Here is a 21686-nt window from a genome sequence, read left to right on the forward strand (position 1 = left end):
TTTTTTTTTTTTTTTTTTTTTTTTGATTTGGTAATATGATACAAACAACCTGACGCCAGCAACCTTTTTCTGAAAGTGACGGGTAGCAAGTATCTCAGGCATGCCTGGCTGTATGTTCTCTGTTAGTTGTCCTGTTAGCAAACTCCAGTTGTACTGCAGCTTGGCTGTGCCCCCACCACCACCACCACAAAATTTTCTTTACAAGAATAGGCAGTGAGCCAAATGTGGTAGTGACTAGACTTGCCAGGCCAGGTACCCAAGGAACTGTGAGTGCCATCATAGTTACTATGTTAAATAGCACAAGCAATTTCATAAACTCATACTCGGTGAGGCTTTGGAGAAATGGTCAAGTCTGTGTCGTCCTCTTTGGCATACTGATAAAAGCTACAAACAGGGCCAGAAAGATGGCTCAGCAATTAAGAACACTTACTGCTCCCAGCACCCACATGGTGACTCACAACCCTCTGTAAATCCAGTTTCAGGGAAATACTGAAGCCTCTTCTAGCCTCCCTCAGTGCCTGTGTACACATACTATACATACACAGTGCAGACAGAATATTCATACAATAAAGATAAATCTTTTAAAACATTTTTAGTTAAAAAAACAAAACAACAACAAAATAGCAAAAAACAAAACAAACAAAACCAGCCAGCCATTTCTCAGGGACAAGTCCTGATTCACTGCCAGCAGGCTTCTCTGGAAGCTGGCCTCTTAACTAGCATAAACCCTATAGCAGAGCTTAGCAGGAAGCTTAGAACCCTGTGGTGGAAAGAGCTGTCTTCTGGGAATGACCTGGCAATTGTGTGAGAGAAAGTTCAAATGCCATGGATACAAGGCCCTTCCCCCAGTCTGAGAGGCTAATAGTTGCTGGAGTTGGGGTGATTATTCTTAGTGTTGTAGCTGCCCACATTCATAACCCCAATTCCAGCCAAGCTGGAGTTAGGCAGAGTGATAGCTGTAGTCTGGCTTTTTCATGTGTCTCCAGGAACTGTATCTTCTACTCATGGATAGTACCCACCTTATCATTTTCTTTCGTTCCAAAATATTGGACTGGTTTTACAAATAGATGGTAATCCACTATTCATTTGTAGATTTCCAGAACTTTTGATAGTGACCTTTCTCTTTGGGAAATTCAGACAATTCTCTCAGAGAAAGACCATTCTCTCCAGACCCTGGGAAAGGAGCTGAAAGAAAAGAATGGCAGCCTCTCCTTGGGTTCCCTCAGCATCAAGGTTGATGGCTCTTTCGAGGAAGGAAGTTTAGAGCTGTATGACAACTAACCCTGACAACTCACTCTTAAACTTTGTTAGGGAGAGAAAGCATTATTAAGAAATTAAGTTCAATTATTAGTTTACACTGTCCTTTAGGCTATGTTTCATATAGTCCACTATCCATAATCAAATAATTATATGAAGCTTTTAGTGGCTCTGCCTGTAAACAAGGAACTCATGTGTATCTTTAATAAGCTAGCTTAATGACTATAATCTATTGTTGACCTTTCAGATCATCCTCTAGTCAGTTTTAAATATGGCTGAATGGAAGTGTTTAGCACAAACCGTGTGCATTGAATCTCAACTCTGTATAACACTAAAACTCATTAACTGCATTTTTCACTTGCTGTAACCCTTAATTAGTGCTTGTTTTAATTATGACCAGGTGGTGTTGGCTTATATATACTGCTAAGCTAAATTCTCTACTACTATAGATGGCTGGAGCCAGAGTAGAGCCATTTTACATTCATAGGTACAATTGGGTAAGAAAGGCAAGAATAAGGAAGAACACTATTGAACAGTAAAAAATTAATAACCTAAGTTAGGGTGCGTGCCATAATTTCCAATGCCTGTAGATGCCAGTGCTTGTAGAAGAGATAGAATTCATTTCGAGAGTTGATTCCTATTAACAGTGAGAGATGCTTACCAGAGAAGTCTTGATGTGATGTGAATTTATAGAAAAGTGTATTGTCAGGTTTATGAGACACAAAATCAAGACTGAGAGCACTGACAGTTTTTTAATATATTTTCTATCATATGTAAAAAATTTGTAGCATGGAGAATTCCTGAACACTCTTCACCCAGCTTCCTTGGGTGTGATAGCCTCACATGTCTATAGAGCACACATGGATGCTAGAGTTTACCTCAGCTCATTTTTATTGACTGGAATAATACTCTTACAGTATATTTTCAAATTAGATTGAGGTTGTACGTTATTTGGAAGGAGGTAAGAGGGACACATGATGTCATACTGGCCTCTATCCCTAGGCTAAGGTGGTGCCTATTATGACGCTGTACTGTAAGTTTAACTGTTTCTCCCTCCATAAATATTAAATACTTTGAAACCATGCATATTCTGTTTATTCAGTGGTATCACTATGGTGCATTATTAACTGAACTTTTCTATGGAACTACTTTCTTTATTCTCCCACTTGTATCTGTGGACTCAGAATGAACTTACTCCGAAAGGCATCCCCAGGTCCTGTGGTTAATCAGTATCCCGCTCGGGTTCCAACATTGGCTATAGACAGTAATAGCCCTTCAGGTCTGATCCAATCCAATCATCTTTCCTAAGCAGTTCCTTTCTTTGGGATCTACCCCCAAGAAGCTCTAGCCCCGGAGTTATGCATTTCTCTAAAAGCTTCTGGTCCTTTTTGCTGGAGAATAGAACTTAGAAACCAAGACAATATGGCTGCTGGCTGGTATGCTGTTCATTGCTGTTGATTGCCACTTCTTTGTGTATCAACCAGTAGGTTGAATTAGGCATGCTGGCCCCACATACTTACAAACAACACTTATCTATGATAAATAAACATTCTACCCTCTTCCATCCCCTAGAAATCACTCTCCAATATTTTGGTGCATAGTTTCTATAACTTTTTTTTTCTGTAAGAATTTATTTTTATAAGAATAATTTTGCCATGTAGAAAGAATAATATTGAAATAAATGAATGCTTTGGAAGTCTGATAAAAATATCTATTGCATATTTCTGTTTCTATTTTCTTCTGTTTTTCAAAACGTAGAGTGGGCTCCTTGTCCATGGCTAATACCTCCCAAGAATCCAGTGAATACCTGCGACTTTAGTTAGTATGGCTGCTTTTTATCAGACTTAGAAAAGAGTTAGCAACAATAATGCATAGACTAGAGGAGATACAGAAATAGACTGTAATAATGAAAATTATGTGTCGTGTGTCTCAGGTATTTTCTTCCCTGTGGTCGTGATGCCTGCAAAGCCCCAGGCTGAGATGAAGTGAGATGAACCGTGCGGGCCATGCTTCCCTAGCCTTAGACATTACAGTGACATAGTACTTGGTGCTCGGGATATCCTGTTGCCCAGACAAGCTACTGAGTCAGCAGGCAGCTTTGTTCTTCACTGGGTAAAGGGCCGATTCCATGTTCTGGGCGAAACAGGACAAGCTGGGCACAGTCTCCTCCCACTGCCCAGATCTGGGCACAGGATGAACATTACTTTTGGCATCCTCTGTTTAATTTTTTTTTGACCAAAATCTACTGAAAGCAATATCATCGTTTAATGAGAATTTGAAATGTATCATATACATCTAAGCCATATATGGTCTGATAGCCAAGTGGTTTGTTGTCAAAAAAATATTATAGATCTTTTCTTTCCCACCCCTCTTAAGTATTAGTTGTCTGCTTTGTATGATTTTAATTATAAAGTTTTTAAAAACCAAGTTCCACATGAATACATGAGAATTTTGACAGTCACTTGAATCATCTTGAAAAGTGATGTTAGTATTAATGACTTTTAGATAATGCTTTTTTTTTTTTTTTTTTTTGTAAGCAATGGGTCAAGTCTTATAGAAACAAGAAGAAACATTGGTGATTTTTAAGAGGAGATGATGGTGGTGGCTCAGTGTGTAAAATGTTTACTGCATAAGCTCAGAGGATTGAACTAGATCCCCAGGACCATGTGAAAAGCTGAGCGAGCGGAGTAACATATGCCTCTGGCCACAGCTCTGGGAAGCAGACATGGGCAGATTTCCAAAGGTTCCCTAGGAAGGCTGATCTAGATTAAACACATCTCAGGTTCAGTAAGAGATCCTGTCTCAAAAAACAACTTGGAGAAATGACTGAGGAAGACACTTTATGTCACCCTTTGGCTTCCATGTGCATCTGCCTGGGTGATACAACTGGGGGGTAGGGTGGATAAGGCCTTAAATATCAAGTGAGCATTGTTACTGTTACATATCATTTAAAATGTTTCCAATACACTTCAAACTTAAATTATTTTACTAACAAATCAAATACCACAAAGTGTTAATTTCATAATAAAAGGAAGATAGAGGTATATAAACTAACAACATGCCCATTCCATGGCCATAAATGAATGATTTTTATTGTAGATACGAAAGACTAGCCAGAGGCACCTGAAGAGTCCAGAGCAGAGAAGGTGGTACGCTGAATGTGGTCAGCAGATTAGGCCTGGCCACGAAAGGAGGAGGAACAAAGCTGAGAGGTGTGGGGAACATCGAGTGATAGATAGCAAGTATGCAGGGAGAGGCAAAGAGAGAGGACTAGAGGAAGAGAGAGTGATGAGCCTGTTGAAAATAGCAGGATTGTAAAGCGAGTGAGTCACTGAGGGACAGAGGCCCGTGGCTGAGTTCCGGTAGGGGAAGAGGGAAGGAGAGCTAGGATAGACTTTGAAATGTACGACAGGTAGTGTGACACTGGCACCCAGGGGCCAGCATTGCTATGGCATGCTAACAGGTACCATGGAGAGCCATTTGTCCCTCTGCCTTTTGGAATTTGGGAAGATGGAGTTTCCTTTGGTTGGTTTTGTCATATTTAAGTGTATTTCTCAGATATACTTAGGCTTTATCCCTTATCTTTGCATATCATGCTGTGTTTGTGCCTTGCTCTTTGAAGGTTCATTTCATGTGCCTTCCTGCCACCCCGATCATGGCCCTTCCCCTCATGTCCTTGTCTAGGCCCCTGCCACTTGCCTGGCTGCTTTTCTGTGTCACTCTTCTGATGTATGCCCTGAGTGGCCATCTTCTGTATGCTACACAGTACTGCCATGCTCCTAAAAAGGAAGCCATTGTATCTGTTTAATTGTAGAGCATTCTGTAACAAATCCTTTTGGTTGTCTCATTAGATGAAAAGCTAAGATTGGGTTGTGAGCGGTCTGGATACGATCTCGAAGAGTCTGATGGCCCAGATGAGGATGATAATGACAACGAAGAGGATGATGACGACAGCCAAGCAGAGTCTGGCCTCTCAGCAGCACCCTCAGTCACAGCGAGCCCACAGCATCTCCCATCCAGAAGTGGTCTTCAGGACCCTGGGAGTGTAGAGGAGGATCTTAGAGTTTCCAGTTGCTTCTCAGGGGTACATACGGACCCAATGGACATTCTACCTAGAGCACTGCTCACCAAGATGACTGTTCTGAGCACAGTGCAGATTGACCCTAACAGGACAGACTTACCAGCAAAGGCCAGGCAGAGTACTGGAAAAGATGAGCATGAGCTGGCTCCTCCCATAGACACCCCCAGGTCCCCAGAAGTCACCCCCAGGTCTCCCGGCCATCAGATGTCTGTGCATTACTCTGAATCTGATGTTCTGAGAAGCCCTGCAGCTGGAAACCCTGCGACTGCAGTACAGGTAGAGGAGGGTCGGGGGGTGGGGGTGGGGGCTTCTCTGGTTTTTGTTTTCTCTTCTTATTCCATAAGGAAAACTTAATAGATTAAAGAAAATTATTTATGACCATATGAGTGTGTACCTTCTTGTTGTGAGTTGATGACAGAATTCATTTATGTCTGGTAAAGTCTTGTGAATTATCTTGACAAAAACCCAAATAGTATATTATAACCTGTGGTGCCTTGTTAAAAAATAAACTCCTTAATTATTTGCAGGTTTAAAAAAAAAAAAAACACAATAAAGTATGTATTTACCAGTTTTAAACCCACATCCCGAGACGAAAGGCCCCAGTGGTTTGACTCCTGTTTTTCCACTAATGTGGTTGAGATGGGTTTACAGCACATTTTCCAACTTCTATGCTTTGCTAGTAGGCTTCATGACAAAATTAGTGGGGCACAAAAATGATTCAAGATCTCATGTTGTTTGCATGAGCACACTGCTGGGAGCACTTGGGAAAGCTTTCTTCCAGAGGGGGCTCAGTGCCAGACACCCAGTTCCAGAGAAGTGTAAGAAGTTTACTGCATGCCTTGCTCTGGCTGCCTCCTAACCAAAAAAGAATTTTGTCTCTCGCTGGCAATTCTTTTTCTTCTCCTATGTGTTGAATAAGGCAGTAGGGTTTATTTCTTAGTGGGAAAAGATATTTCCCACTGGAAAAAAAATTAAAAGCTTAGAATTTTACATACTAATCTGAACTTAATTTTTCAGTTTAATATAGAAATTAGATTATAATGTGAACTGCTGCAGCTCCTGAACATATATGGAAATGCATGTATATGCAAGAAAAAGCTAGTATGTGAATAAAATTCATGGATGGAAAGGACAGGCAAGATTCATGCTTTCCCCCAAACTTTTAAGATACTGTTCACCTGTCTTCTAAGCTGCTGTGTCAGCATCTGAGGTATGGCAGTTACATAACTCCCAATGCCTGAAAATCCAGTCCTCAGTAGACATCGGCTTACAAATGAGTTAGCAATTCATGAACAACTATAGACCTCTGTCTTAATAGCAGCTCTTCATTTCATAAATGAATAATATTTGGTTAATATTTTTCCCCAGTTGAGTTGACACAGCCAATTAAGATGGCATTTCTCAACATCTCCTAGTCTCTAAAATAAAGTGGTACGGGTGGTGCCTGAAAAATATCAACATAAACATAGAGTCATGTTCATCTCAGTATAAAATGATGCCAAAGAACTGGTTTGCAGATTGCAAAATATTATACAAAATTTTTTTCTGGTATTGGTAGTAGGAAAGAAATTTAAAATGAGGCTATTTTTGTTGTTGAAAATTTCTAAAATAAAAATCAAATCAAGTTTTTTAGCAAGTTGACAAATGTCAAATACAAATATATCTCGGAACACAATGAAAACAGATTGAACGCTAGTATCTTAGTGGTGATGAAGGCTATCTGGCTCATTGTCTCTTGTCTTTTAGGATTCATCATCTGTGGTACTGCCTCCTGCGGTAGCCCAACTCAACCCTCAGCCTGCAGCCAGGATTTCTTCCTCGGTCTCACCTCACCCTGACAGTCAAGACCCAAAGCAGCAAATAACCTTGCAACCACCTCCAGGCTTGCCTTCCCCGCAGACCCATCTGTTCAGCCATCTCCCCTTGCATTCTCAGCAGCAATCAAGGACCCCATACAACATGGTTCCCGTAGGGGGTATCCACGTGGTGCCTGCTGGCCTCACCTACTCAACTTTTGTACCCATACAGGCCGGGCCAATGCAGCTGACCATTCCTGCTGTGAATGTTATTCACAGAACCGTGGGCACCTCTGGGGATACCATCACTGAGGTTTCGGGCGCTCCTAATCGCCCCACCGGAGTGGCGGAATTGAGCAGTGTTGTGCCCTGTATTCCCATAGGCCAAATCCACGTGCCAGGCCTGCAGAACTTAAGTCCCCCAGCCTTGCAGTCGCTCACGTCTCTGGGGATGGAAACGGTCAACCTGGTGGGCCTGGCCAATGCTACCGTGGGCCCGCAGGGGCACCCCCCGGGCCTGGCCCTCAACGCAGTGGGGCTCCAGGTTCTGGCCAACGCGCCCACCCAGAGCAGTCCCGCCCCACCGGCACACATTCCTGGTCTCCAAATCCTCAACATCGCCTTGCCCGCCCTGATCCCCTCGGTTGGCCCGGTGGCTGTGGGCACCGCGGGGACTCCCGAGACTGCAGCTCCCAACAGCAAAGCAGTGGAGCTGCAGACGCCGGCAGGCCAGGGACACAGTTCCCAGCCTCCACCGGGGTCACCCGAAGGCCCTCAGGAAACCCCACAAACAGTGCCCGGTCCCTCAGCTGACCACGCAAGACCTGAAGGCGCCACCAAAACGGACATGAAGAAGGGGCCCTCTGCGGGTCACGTGTTGCCCGGGCGCTCCCCTGCGCAGGCGCAGCCGGCACCCACACCCACACCGGAAGCTTTACAGAAAGTTGCAACTTCAGCCCCTCCATCACTTCCCACAGACAGAGCATCTCCCAGGCCCCCTGTGGCCCACAGGCAGCCCATTGTCCACTTCAGCGACGTGAGCAGTGATGATGACGACGAGGATAGGCTTGTCATAGCAACCTAATGGTTTGTTTTTTACTGATTTTTTTTTAATAACAGGTTTTTTTGAAAAACCCTCCTTTCCTTAAAGCACATTTTTTCTGACGTAAACTCATGACTAATCTTTGTGCAATCATGAACTTTTGACCAATAATTGTTGTTTTGTGTTAGCCCCAGCCATTTTTGTATATGTTGTATAGACAATTGTGCCTTTTAGAAGTTTTATGTTTAGAATCTGTACAGATGGTTGAATATCTATATACTTACAATGTTATATATGTATATGAAAACCAGGTAGTTGTGTTTAATAGAAACTTGTCAAATAAATCAGATGACTGAATGATATGTTGCACTGTTAAATATAAATTTTTACGGCTATGGGGCAGTTTCTGTGTATAAATTAGTATGCAAACCTCATATTTATTGTATTCATATTAGTCTTTGCAAATGGATCTGTCATTGTGTGAGACAGTAACTGTACACTTCAGACAGATTTTCTGTGTTATAAACTGTTTCAGTAAAATACTGTTCACAGACTTTACTGGTGCTTAAGTTGTGCTGTCTTTACACTTCATTGGGAAACAAAGTTCCTAACTAGGTGCTTTCCATAGCTGCTTCTTGGTTTTGAGAGGCCAAGCTTCAGTGGTCTCCTTCCCTGTGAAACTGTAGCTAGAGCCCAAAAATCAAGAGATAAATACAAACTTTTCCTTAGTATCAGATGGAGTTTTATAGCTATTTAATCCTTAGAAAATTGACTACTTAAGAACATTTTCTATAAATGGATAAAATGGACCTCCTGAAAAAGGCAAAGCCCCTAAATGTGGTTCTAGACAATGGAAGCCAAGAGAGAAACTAATTCTCAGCTCATGGTGCTCCCTCCTAGGCCTTGCCCTATGTTCCTTAGCCAAGGGACTCTGGTTTTCTCACATTTGCTTTATGTAGAGAGTTCTGTCTAGCACCAAATCCTGAAGGATTCAACAAGGCTTACAAAGAGAAAAACCTAGATGTCTAGCTTAAGTGACCCTAGAAATGATTGCTTCTATTCTGACAAACCCAGCCATCCGTCAGTCTGGGAGCTCTCGCATGGTGGGCTGACCCCTTTCCCACTGCAGCTATTTGCCTTTTTATCTAAGGTTATTGCAGGTACTGGGTTTGTGTGGGAAATATTTTATGTTGGAATTTGAATGCTTAACACATTAAGGCAGTGTGTCATGGGTTTCCATGTTCCTTTCATGAAGACAGCAAGTATGTGAAGAAGCCAGTGAGATTATTCTATAGGGGAGTGTGAGAAGGCTTTGAAGACCCTGTTAGCCACCCTGGGGACCATTTCTTTGGCTTTGAGAAAAGGCACCTGGAACCCCACCTATCTGCCTGTTAATTAAGACTACCAAGCTGCGCTCCAGTGGCGGCAGGCTCTGGGTCTGGAGTGCTGTGGACGTGGACTATGCTTTTACTTACAGAGGTACATTTTTTGCAACCTAGGTTCTGAAGTTTCTGCAGATAGTGCAGCCTTCCTTCCATAAAGAATCCTAGAAAACTCAACTTTAGGAATTCCACTGCTCTAACATAAGAGTTGAGAACAAGCTCTACCACCCAGTTTCTCCCAGTCATTGGTTTAACTTCTTGTCGGGACTCTGTGTTCTACTACTTTTGCCTAGTATTTAAAGCAATATATAAGCAACACTACCCCCAACGGGGATGCTATAGATGAATCTATGAGTTCTCTAAACTCAAAAGTTAGGCTCACAATTTTAGCACTTTAAATAGAATATTAGTAATTTGGAGGATTCCTACATTTAACCATAGCTTAAATCCTGTTTTATATTTGATGTCCTTTTGGAAATTTAATAATGAGCTAGTATAAGCTAATCTTATTCCGTTCTCTAGATGTTTCAAGATTTGTCCCATTGCGTGCGTATCAGTAAAACTAGTGACTTCCTTAATGTGGCTTTTCAAGTATCTTCCTAATGCAGTTAGTCATCATCTTGTTCAAATTAAGGTTTTCAAACTATAGCAAGGAAAGAAAGAAAGAAAGAAAGAAAGAAAGAAAGAAAGAAAGAAAGAAAGAAAGAAAGAAAGAAAGAAAGAAAGAGAAAGAAAAAGAAAGAAAGAGATGCAGATGCATTTTCAAAGTGCGTGGATTTTGGGATTTCCCTGGCTAGTGATAAGTTGAAAACTGGGCAGCAGCAGTGTCCCTAGCTTCCAGTCAGCCTTGTGATCCTTCTTAGAGGTGGACAGTGGACATAGCGTATGTTGTGTTGCCGGCCTAGACTGCCCAGAAGGTTGGGTGAGTGTAGTAATTAAGTATAGTTTTGATTCAACAATGTTTCTAACTTTTGGCAGATTATCAGGATATAATTCCATCATAGTTGAGTACCATCTTTGCCAGATACAAATTATTACTAAAACTGGAGCCACTGTATTTTGAAATAATTACATGCACAAAATATGCAAGTGAATAGTTCATTTTAAGCCGTTCCTCCAGTTATCTTCCCCAAAGAAGCTCTGTTCACTTGACATTCCCAAATATACCTGATTCACAAATGGTGTCACAGAGCTGGTGACACTGCATTACACTTCTGTTCTTTTGTGTTTCCAGACACCTAGGATGCCATGGCATAAAATCTATTAAATTATTGATAAAACTATAAATGAAAAGAAGTTTGTAGGATTTGAGATGAGTTCAGGGCCTAGCATGTGTTAAGCCTTGGTCAGCAATTCTCAACCTCTGGGCTGGGACCCCTTTGGCAAACTTCAAACTCCAAAAACTACTTGAACTACAATTTATAACAGTAGCACAATTACCATTATGAAATATCAACAAAAATAGCTTTATGGTTAGGGTCAGCACAACATAAGGAACTGTATTAAATGGTTGCAGCATTAGGAAGGTTGAGAACCACTGCCTTCGGTTCATTCCCCAGCACTGCAAAAAAGAAATTTAAAATCAATATGAATGTTAATCTCATTTTGCATGTATCTACCACCAAGCCGCTACCAGCACTGTGAGGGGGACAAAAAATCACCTGGACTGAAGGCCATTGTTCTGGTTTTCAAAAATAAATCTACCTGTTAGGAAACTTTATTATACGTTAACATAAATCAAGGGCATTTGTGTCACTTTGTTTTCATGCTCAAAACTTTGGCCACAGTGATAATTAATCCTTTCAGAATGATAATTAACTGACATTTAATGTAGTGATTTTTGTTTCTCATTTCTTTCTTTTTTTTTTTTTTTAATAACACAGCTCTGATTTTTTTTTTCCTTTCACAGAAGTAGTGTAAATAACACTTTTCTCATTAATCTCCGACCCGGATTTTAAATGATGGCACTTAACGAGGTGTGGAGACCGTGCTCAGTGCTTTTGTTTAAAGGTTGTCAAGTACGTTTTCTTTCTTTTTTCTTTCTTTCTTTCTTTCTTTCTTTCTTTTTTTGATAAATGCTCAGGTCAAGCTACAGCATCTTCTTGGCAGTTTTCCTTTTAGCCTTGAGTTTTTCCTCTAGCTTTTAATTTTTGTAAGTATATTTACTAATTCTTTGAAAATATCATACAGTGCATTTTGGTCATTTTCCCAATCTCCTCCCCTTAACTCCTTTTTTTTTTTCTTTTTATGACATCTGGATAAAGCAACACCACAATGGTGATTTTCATTTAATAACTATATATAAAATTTCAAAGCAACTTCCTATGATTGTTGTCTTATTTAAAAGTTAAAGATAATTATTACAAAATTACAAAGATAATTAAACATTATTTGTAATATTTTAATGACAATAACTTTTTATTGTTGTATGTAAAAATGGAGAGAATGCATTTAAAGGAAGGATAATAGAATGTTTTTCCTCTATAAATTGCATAATCTGAAAGTCACTAGGACTAATTTCCTGTAAGCATTAGGTTCCCTAGCTTTTCATACAGAGGTTGATCTATAGCCTCACCCATTCTGTGAGAAAGCACTGTGGACACATCTGCATGTATACCCACACAGATGTTTTCCTGTTTTCTGAATTAAGGTTGGACCTGAAGATTCTCAGGCTCTGAAAACTGAGTGGTGAGCTAATTACCAACCAATTCCAATACTCCACACATTACACAATAACATACACCTTCCCACCTAAAGTAGCACTTGCTTGAGTCGTATAAACTAGAGAAGCATAATAAGCCATATATATCATAGGAGCCATAGACTATGACCATATGAAAGTTGAGACTTGTGGCTATAAAATAATAAGTGATTTATGTGTAATGGGAACCGCTGTACTTTGAAGGATCTGTAGGCTTTGAGACTTTAAAATAACCACGATGCCAAGAGAATAAAACAAGAATAGTCATAGAAACTAAGAAAAATGGAAGAGAGAAGAGTCACTTAGATGTTTAGTCGCTATTCATCACCAGCATCATAGAAAGTAAAAGAAAGTACTTTGAGAATATGATTGTAATACAAATTAAATGACACCTACCCTTCAGGAGCTTCGGCTTTATAGGAAAGTAAGTGAGCAGAATTAATAGTATCTTGCGTGGTTTGAAGTGGTACAGGATGTAACCAAGTAGAAATGCAAATGAGGGAAATTCTGGCTGGACTCACTAGCAAATGCTTCAAGGAGGTGATATTAAACCTTGGCCATATGGGGACTCCATAAGAATAGTACAGACGGGAGGGAAACCTAAGGGGACCAGACATAAGACATAATCAGACACATCCCATTCGCGATCTCATTGGTTCCTCCTGATCAGCCTGGATCTCCTTAAGTCTTAAGCAAGGAAGCTGTGTCTCACAATCATGATGAACCCCTGCCTTGCTGGATGGAGCAGTATGTCAGCATTCTTTATATGTAAGCCACCACTTGTTTGGGATTCAGCAAGGCATCTGGCAAGGCTGGGAAGACATTCTGGACAACAAAGGCTAGATCTAAGCTTGATTAGCACTGTGGGTGCCTCCACAAGGGGGTGCTCAGCAGGTCATCTTAGTGGAGGAAAAGGGGGGCACGGGCTGGGGAGCCTAACAACCTTCTTCCTCTCTTCTCCAGTGAGCTAATGCTTTATGGCACTAACAAGACAGCGGAAGGTGGGAGGAGAGGGAAGTCATACAGAGCAGAGTGGGAGGCAAATAAGTATAGCTCAGCGAGCAAAGAGATCCCATCACCTGAAGAGATTGAGCTGAGTATGAGATAGAGTTTAACAGGAAACCAGAGCTTTGGCATTTGGGTTGAAATTATACCAATTTGGGCAGGAGAGATGGCCTCAGCAGTTAAGAGCACTGACTGCTCTTCCAGAGGTCCTGAGTTCAATTCCCAGCAACCACATGGTGGCTCACAACCATCTGTAATGGGATCCGATGCCCTCTTCTGGTGTGTCTGAAGATAGCTACAGTGTACTCATATAAATGAGTCTTTTAAAAAGTAAATAAATAAATTATACCAACTTACCAGTTTAGTATTTGCCATTCTCCCTTCCCTAGCCCACCAGGAAAAGTATAATCTTGGGGATAGTAAGAATATGCTCTTTAGAAGGGTTGGGGATATGGTTCAGTAGATAACGCACTTGGCACACAGCATGAAGACTACAGTTTGGATCCCCAGTTCCCACAGCAAAGGTAGGCTGGAGTGGTAGCTACCTATAAGTTCAGAACTTCAGGAGTAGAGACAAGGGTTTGGTCCTTGATGCAAGTTGGTTAGCTGAACTAGGCAGAATCAGTGAGAGCCAGGATAAGAGACCCTGCCTCAATAAATAGAGAGCACTTGAGCAAGACACCTTACATCAACCTCTGGCCTCCACACACAAGCACACACCTGTGCAGGTATACCCCAACATGCGTACCACACATGTGCACAAACAATTAACTGTACACAGATACTCAAAAAGAAATTATATTTCAAAAATCAAGTAGTAGTCTTACTTTAGCAAAATAGCTCATACTAGATTTTTGTTTGGGAATTATATATAGACTGCACCATTTGTAGACTGATACAGTATGAAACTCGCCACACACCAGGATGATTGTGATAAATACAATGTGATGTTATCCCCATTTTATGGTTGAGAAAGTTGCTCAGGGCTACAAAGCTAGCCAAATAGTGAGGCTGTCTGATATTTCCCATTGAATTCTGCTGAGTTCCCAGTCCTTATTTACAGTGGTTGAGTTATAGCGTGTTCATTTTTAGGTGAATGCTTTGTTAGTATTCAGAAAACATTCCATTTAAATTTCCTTCAGAAATGAATATGTCCAGTGCCATGCATATTTGTGTAGATAATAGATTTTTTTTAGAACCTTCTCTATGCTCTTTCTCATACTCCATATAATAGGAGCCATAAAAATATTTAGTGATGAAACATTTAATTCAAATAGCAGGAGATAAAAGGGTAATCAGAAGTGACAATTCTAATCAAGCAAGAAGACATGAAAATTCCTACAGACATCAGGTTTCAATTATTAACCATTATAGAGCAAAAATGTCTCTGTTACTTAGCTGACGGTTATAAAACCTAGATGACGAGGGAGAAAGATGAATGTGGATTCAGTTTTGGTTCTAGGTGTGGTTGAAAACCAGCCTGGCTCTATTATAATAATACCCTAATTTCCCTGAGTTTTCGCCTTTCAGAAATATTTTCGAAAAAAGAAATGGAACAAATTTTCAGTGCTTATGACAAGCACAATTACTCAAATACGCGTACCTACAAGACAAGGCATCAAATTGTGCCACTCTAAATGCACTTATTTAACTACAATGCATAGAAAGTAATCAGAAAACTTAGAGGGAATCAAAGATATTCATCACTTCTATTTATGCAAAAGAAGCAACAAGAGAGAGAGAGAAAGACATAGCTGATCACAAATGCTCCTCCATGTGAGCCAGTACAATCAGCACACAGCGCTTAATCTGGGTTCCCCCCCCCCTTTTATTCTGGGTTTTAAAAATGTAGTTGCCCATATATTTGTGGGCTAAAAACAAATATATGTTTCATGAAGGCCGGCAGACATGAGCTACCTACCCTTTATTCTTGCTGGAGACAAACCATCTTTCACTCATTTGTTTTAGTGACTTGAAAGACAGTGTGCTTCGTTATTTACCCATGGATGTTGCCAAATGAGATCTAAGGAAGCCAGGCTGGATGGAAGACATGAGGCTTTACATTCCTGGAGGTCAGTCATGGACGGAAAAGCTAGCTTTGAGATCACTCAGTTATCCCGGCGTGCCTAGTTTTCTTTGCTAATAGCAAGGCTTATTTTGGCTTGGTAGGGTCAAATGTTAAGACGGGGTTTGAGTCGCCGTTTGTATTCTTTGACAGATTTGGATTTCGTTAGTTGGAGCATCTTCATCCACTAGACAGAAAGGTATGCTCAGTTGCTTTGGCATTCAGAGTCACTGGAAGAATTTTACAGCTTCATGCAAAGAGTCTAGTTATTAATAGTCACTCAGGCAATCATAATTATTGATTCCAAAAAAAACCAATCTTCATTAAAAGCATATTAACTATTCTGGCGAATGGTTAATATGACCCACATCATTTCATACGCTACAAAGGCTGGAGACATTTTGCATTCATTACGCTGATTACGAAAAACTCAAAAATATTCTGTAGTAAGTATGAGGAGAAAACCATTTTTTTTAAAAATCTACAAAATAAAATAAAATAAAATAAAAAGGCCCAGTCACAAAGCACTAAAAACACCTGTGTATTAAAGGCTGCAGAGTTAAATGTTTAATGCAACATTTTTCTTGGCCTCAACCTGAGTCGGAAGTAGTGTAAAACATTCAGGATAGGATGCAGCAACCTCCTTTGATGCTTAAGCAACCCTGAGGCCTCAGGTCAGAGCTCAGAAGTCCCTTAAACAGAGATAACCATCAGACCCGACACAGGGACCCCAGGGACCTATCCCAGAAAAAAAAATGTTCTGTTTGTTTTGTTTTGTAACTAAACAAATTCCTTGAACCCTTTGTTTTCATTTTTCTAAATCCTTCAAAAAAGAAAAGACGTGGGGGCAGGGCAGGCGTGTTGAAAGACACAACAGATTCAGGGGTCAAAACATGTAAAGTTGCTGCTCTGGGTCCAGTTGTGTGTTCTTTAGGATCTCAGCTGAAGCTGATACGCCCATGGCAGGCGCTCATTATTGTCTCTTAAGGCACTGAAATCTTCTGACACGACTGTGTCATCTTAGCTATTTAGATGCCGACCACTGCAGCATGAAGACTACATGCTGGATGCATTTATAAATGATTTTCCGTGAGGTAGAGTATTCATGGCTTACAAATGAACAACTTACAATCTGCACATTTCCTCAATTCAGCCAGAGTATAGAATCTAATCAGCCTAGTTCAATGGCTGCTCAAGGCTTAAGAGGCCATAGACAATATTCTTGTTATATACTATCTCACGAATGCATGCTTTATGAGAACAAGTGAATAATAATAATAATAAAACATAGCAGCAACATGTTCATCAAACAAAAACAAGCATATGCTCTGACTTATTTAAGTATTGGATAACAAAAACCCAGTGTTGAAGAACAGACTGCCTAAATCCAGACTCCTGGTGGTTAGCCAACCAGCTAATTCCACCCAGCTAATTGTCCAAATATATATTTTCTGTGCCTCAGTTTTCTCACTTATCACATTTACGAGTCTGCAAAAATAAGTCCTTACAGTCCTTACTTGAGGGGGCTTTTGGGGAAAGTAAAGCATTAGTATTATATATTAAGCAATTCTTGGGGCATAGTAATATATATATAAACATTAAGCACTGTATTAATGGTTTACAATAGAACAGATACTAAGAAATACTCAGGAAGAGTTTATCACCAGTGAAAGGACAACCGTATCTTCATTTGAAGGTGTGTTGAGATACACACACACACAAAATCACACTTTCAGATACTGTGTCTTACTCTAAATGTCCCCCTCAGTGTTTTACAGAAAAATCAGACAATCAGATCCACACTGGTTACTTTTCTGTTGCTGTGATAAAACACCATGCCCAGAAACCACTTATGGAAGGGAGATAGTTTGAGGGGTGGGGGGCTTACAGTTTCAAAAGTATAAGAGCCCATTATGGCAGAGAGGCACAGCAGCCATCACATGCATGGGGGAGGGGCAGCAGGTATGACAGGAAGGGACAGTGAGAGCTCACACCCTCGTAGGGAAGCAAGGAACAGAGACCAAATCAAACAGCCAGCCTCCAGTGAAGTCCTTCTCTCACCAAGGCTCCACAAATTCCCACAATGACAGTACCACTCACTGGGGAGTAAGTATTCCAGTATGGGACCCTATGGAGGACATTTCTCAAAGAAACCACCTCATAGATATTAAATGGACTATATCTTCATGTTACATCTGCATAATACAAATGTAATATAGAAAACAACATGTGATAATAAGTAGTCATGATATAAACTTTCCTTTGAAAAGAACTATAAAATTTAACGTGAATGATTTTAAGAATCTGTCTATTGTTATCAATAGTCACTCAAAAGATGAAAGAGCATTTGTGAGATAATGAGAATCAATAAATATTAGTAAATATGGATGCTTACCTCAGGTGTGCCAAACATTCTGTCATTCTTCCTTTAATCCTCTTCTTAACAGTCTTGGCACTTTTTTGTGCTACTGTAACAGAATATATGACACTGGGAAATTTTATAAAAAGAGAGAAGTAACTTCTCATGGTTCTGGAGAGAGAGAATTCTATGACAGAGCATCTCTCGCCCAGTGAGGGACAACTTCATGATGTGTCACGACAGAAGCAGGATGGTCAAGAGAGAAGAAGAAGAAAGAGTGAAAATTCAAAAATGCATCTACTTTTATAACCAGTTGCAATTCATTTACGAGGGTGGGGCCTTCCTTTCCTAAGAACCCCAAATCTCGTTGCCTTTGTGTCTTGATACCTGCTTTGAAGAAGAATCTGTTCAAACCACAGTATTAAGACCACAGTGTTTCCACTCGTTTTCTGTTAGTGGCAATGAAGTTTAGAATGGACAAACATTTGACCGAGGTGGTCTTCTAGTGTGTATCTATATACCCAATTCTAGCTATAAGGATCATTGCTGAATGAGGTGAGTGAATGCACTGAAATTGAAATTCAATTGTTTTCTTGGCAATATGTGTTTGTAGTGATTCACAAACTTAAATCTGCATCCACCGGAAATTAAGAGTCCTTCATTTTTTATAAACTGTAATTATAAACATTCAATATTTTGAAAGGGGGAAAATGTGTCCATTCATACCAGGTATTTAGCAATCACCTGCACATTCCTTCTAATTGTAAGCTTCTGTAAGATTACTATTGTTTCTAAAATTCTTAACAAGCAATTATAAATAGATGTGCTAGTATGAAAAATGAAAATGGGATTTCCTGTATTTATTTATTTTATGTAAATTAGTGCTCTATCTGCATGTACACCTGCATACCAGAAGAGGGCATCAGATTCCCAGGATAAATGGTTGTGAGCCACCATGTGGTTACTGGGAATTGAACTCAAGACCTCTGGAAGAGCAGACAGTGCTCTTAACCACTGAGCCATCTCTTTAACCCCCTCATGTATTTCTTAAACACCATATAATTTCCTTTTGTCCAAGTTTTTACTCCAATACTGAAATCATTTTAGATCATTCCATAGTCTTTTTTTTCTATATTGTCTTAGATGCTGACCTAAAATATTAGAAATTTACATGAGAGATGACTATTCAAATACATGAACATGTTTTCGCTTCCACATGCTTCAGAGTCTCCTATTGTGAATAATATTCAGTGCTGAGTAAACTGGGAAGCTGTCCATGTGGTTTGCAGATGAGTGAATAGCATGTGTTTTCACTGCGGCAGGCAGAACTATAGCCCAGCAATGCAGGATGATAAGGTTCCTGAGCCAACAAAGGTAACCCAAGGCAGCAGCTGCCTTAAATACACAGATAGCCTTCTGATGATAAGGCTGCTTAGCGTGGCTCAGGAACTTTATCCAATCTGATACAGTAGAGAAGAGCTAGGGCAATACAAAAGCACAACCCCTGAGGACTTTCAGTGAATTCTCAAGCCAGCAAAAATACATTCTCATGCCAACATCGTGGCTCCTTCCCTTTGATTCATGAAAATGTGATTCTTACATACGCTGGATGCTGACAGACTCAATGTGAGTAGGAGAGGTGAGAGCTCGTATTGTCACAATGAAGATTTGGCTGTCACATTATAAAGCACAAATATCTGATGAACCACCATGAAGAATGTTCTCTCTCTCTCTCTCTCTCTCTCTCTCTCTCTCTCTCTCTCTCTCTCTCTCTCTCTCGTTAGTGACAATAGTGAGGCACCTTGGAAGCTATGTTTTTATCTGCATAAGTAGACTGGGGTTATCAGAGCCAAGAAAGACAAACAATGGGAGCTCTTCTATTTTGTCTTTGCAGACCGGATTCCCTGGATACCCAGAGGCAATTCTTCTGTAATCAGTTCTCAGCTCCTAAAATTAAGACGTTAGACAAGCCTATACCTTGAACCCAAATTGCAAGGATCCCCCTGCAATTGATGGTAAAGGACAGTGACATGATGGGAAGAAAAGACACAATTCAAGTTGCTGGTTAATGAGACACCTAGAAATCAACTTGGGGAACTTATCATACCGAATAATAATAATAATAATAATAATAATAATAATAAAGAGCAACTTCTATACATCACTGCCTTCTCGGTTGTACTGAGGCATTTTCCTTTGTGGAACAGGAAAGAAATCATACGAGAAACTTAAAATATTACCTGAACCTCACTATTAAGTTGCTTCTTCACGCCCTCCTGGAGGAATAGGAAATGAAAAGAGAATGCCTATGAGTGTCTAAATCAGAAAGCTGGCAGAGTGACTGTCAGTTTTAATGAACATTGCCCTCTTTTAACTGGTAGCAAAAATTCTAGTCATGTGACATATTGACAAGAAATTGAATTCCATCGTGATTCCAAATCGTCTTCTTTTTAGCTTAGGAATAAAGAAGATGGTTCTCTTTGAAGAGATAAGATGGATTGACATAGTAGTGATCAGGTCCAAGCCCAGAAGACGGATCATGCAGGGTGCTCACTGCTGAGGCCCTTTGGGACTTTCTTTCTCTGACCTTACATTTCTTCCTTCTTAAAGAATAGTATTTCTCCTACTGCCTCACAAGAGTCTTGGGGGGAAAGCTAATAAAAAAACACATTAGGCTTATCAAGTAACATAAACACCACTGTGCAACACAGAGCAGATTTTCATGCATACCAATCAGTATTTCTTATTCCTGATAGTAGTGACTCTGTGTGAGAGCTGACCATGGGGTGTGCAGCCAGCTCGAAGAGATGGCCCTCTCCAGTGACTCAGAAAGCATTATTGTCTTAGCACCAAAGAAATGCTATTTCTTCCTTCTCCTCCTCTTCCTTTTCCTCCCCCCTCCTTTACCCTCTTCCCTTCTCCTCCTTTTCTTTTTCTTCTTCCTCTTCCTCCTGCTCTTCCTCCTCAAAAGTGGGAATTCCTGATTTTATTGGAGACTCAGTTGTGTCATGTGGTGCTTTTCTGGAAACTGCCCTGTGAGAAGCTGTTTTTGCTGAAGCAGACGCATGACAGGATGTTTGCTGAGAACAGACACGTGATGTTGTCCTGGAAGTTGCCTAGTAAGTGTAACAACTTGCGATGTTTTGCTGGAGCCAATGCTTGAGAGGCATGTGATGTTTGGAAAGAGTAGAAGTCTAACCCAGCAGGCTGTGGACGGACAATGTTCATGTATTGCTTCTCTTTGGAACTCTGCAGGACATTGTTGGGCTTCGCTGGTGCTGGTCTTTGCTGCTGAAATTCTTGCATTGGTTTGCCTTGCTTTCCTCTGCTGATCTTCGCCTGTCATGACTTCATAGAGAGACATGCACCAGAGAACTTCTGATGGTATTCCAGCTGCTTCTTCCCGCTTCCACAGACGGGTGCCAATCGGCAGATCTTTGCCACTTCTTCTGGATGGAGCCACTGCTACTGAGTAATCCTGTTTGGTGTTTTGCTAGTGGACTGGACTGCTGACAACGAAGGTTGGAATCAGCCTCAAAGAATGATTTCTAAACAGATCCACAACCCCCATTTTCTAGTAACTTTTCTTTTCCCTTACTTCTGGTGGGTGGTGAGCTAGAAGAGAGGTAGAAGTGTTAACCATAATTACAGTAGGTTTTGAAAAATCTAAGCCTATACTTCCCCCTTCTTCTAGGTGAAAAAGAAATGCCAAAGACCAAAGAGCAGCATAACAGAGTTTCTTGGAGACCCTCTGCCTCAGGGTGTTTGAAAGAATAATGCCTAAGCCACCAAGTGTACTCTCTGCTTGAATAGCTAAGAAGAATGATTTTCACAAAAAAAAAAAAAAAAAAAAAAAAAAAAAAAAAAAATTCCAGGGAAAAAAGTAATTCAAAAAAAAAAAAAAAAATAGAGATGCAGATCAGCCCCAATTTCCAAGCCTTTGAAAGCCAGGAAAACTTGAGAAGAAATGAATACAGCCGTATAGCCAAACAAGGTTG

General features: G+C 40.5%; 1 protein-coding gene across 2 annotated transcripts in view; it reads left to right on the plus strand.

The window, feature by feature from the left end:
• Hivep1 (human immunodeficiency virus type I enhancer binding protein 1) overlaps positions 1 to 8734 on the plus strand; it is a 121022-nt gene extending 112288 nt beyond the window's left edge. For both annotated transcript variants that reach the window (XM_021215346.2, XM_029547338.1), the window contains exons 8-9: positions 5109 to 5614; positions 7085 to 8734. In XM_021215346.2, coding sequence (XP_021071005.1) covers positions 5109 to 5614; positions 7085 to 8218 — 1640 coding nt within the window. In that variant the 3' untranslated portion in view covers positions 8219 to 8734. The remainder of the gene's footprint in view (positions 1 to 5108; positions 5615 to 7084) is intronic.
• Positions 8735 to 21686: the final 12952 nt, after the last annotated feature.

The sequence above is a fragment of the Mus pahari genome, chromosome 16, assembly GCF_900095145.1.
Source record: "Mus pahari chromosome 16, PAHARI_EIJ_v1.1, whole genome shotgun sequence".
Lineage (NCBI taxonomy): Eukaryota > Metazoa > Chordata > Mammalia > Rodentia > Muridae > Mus > Mus pahari.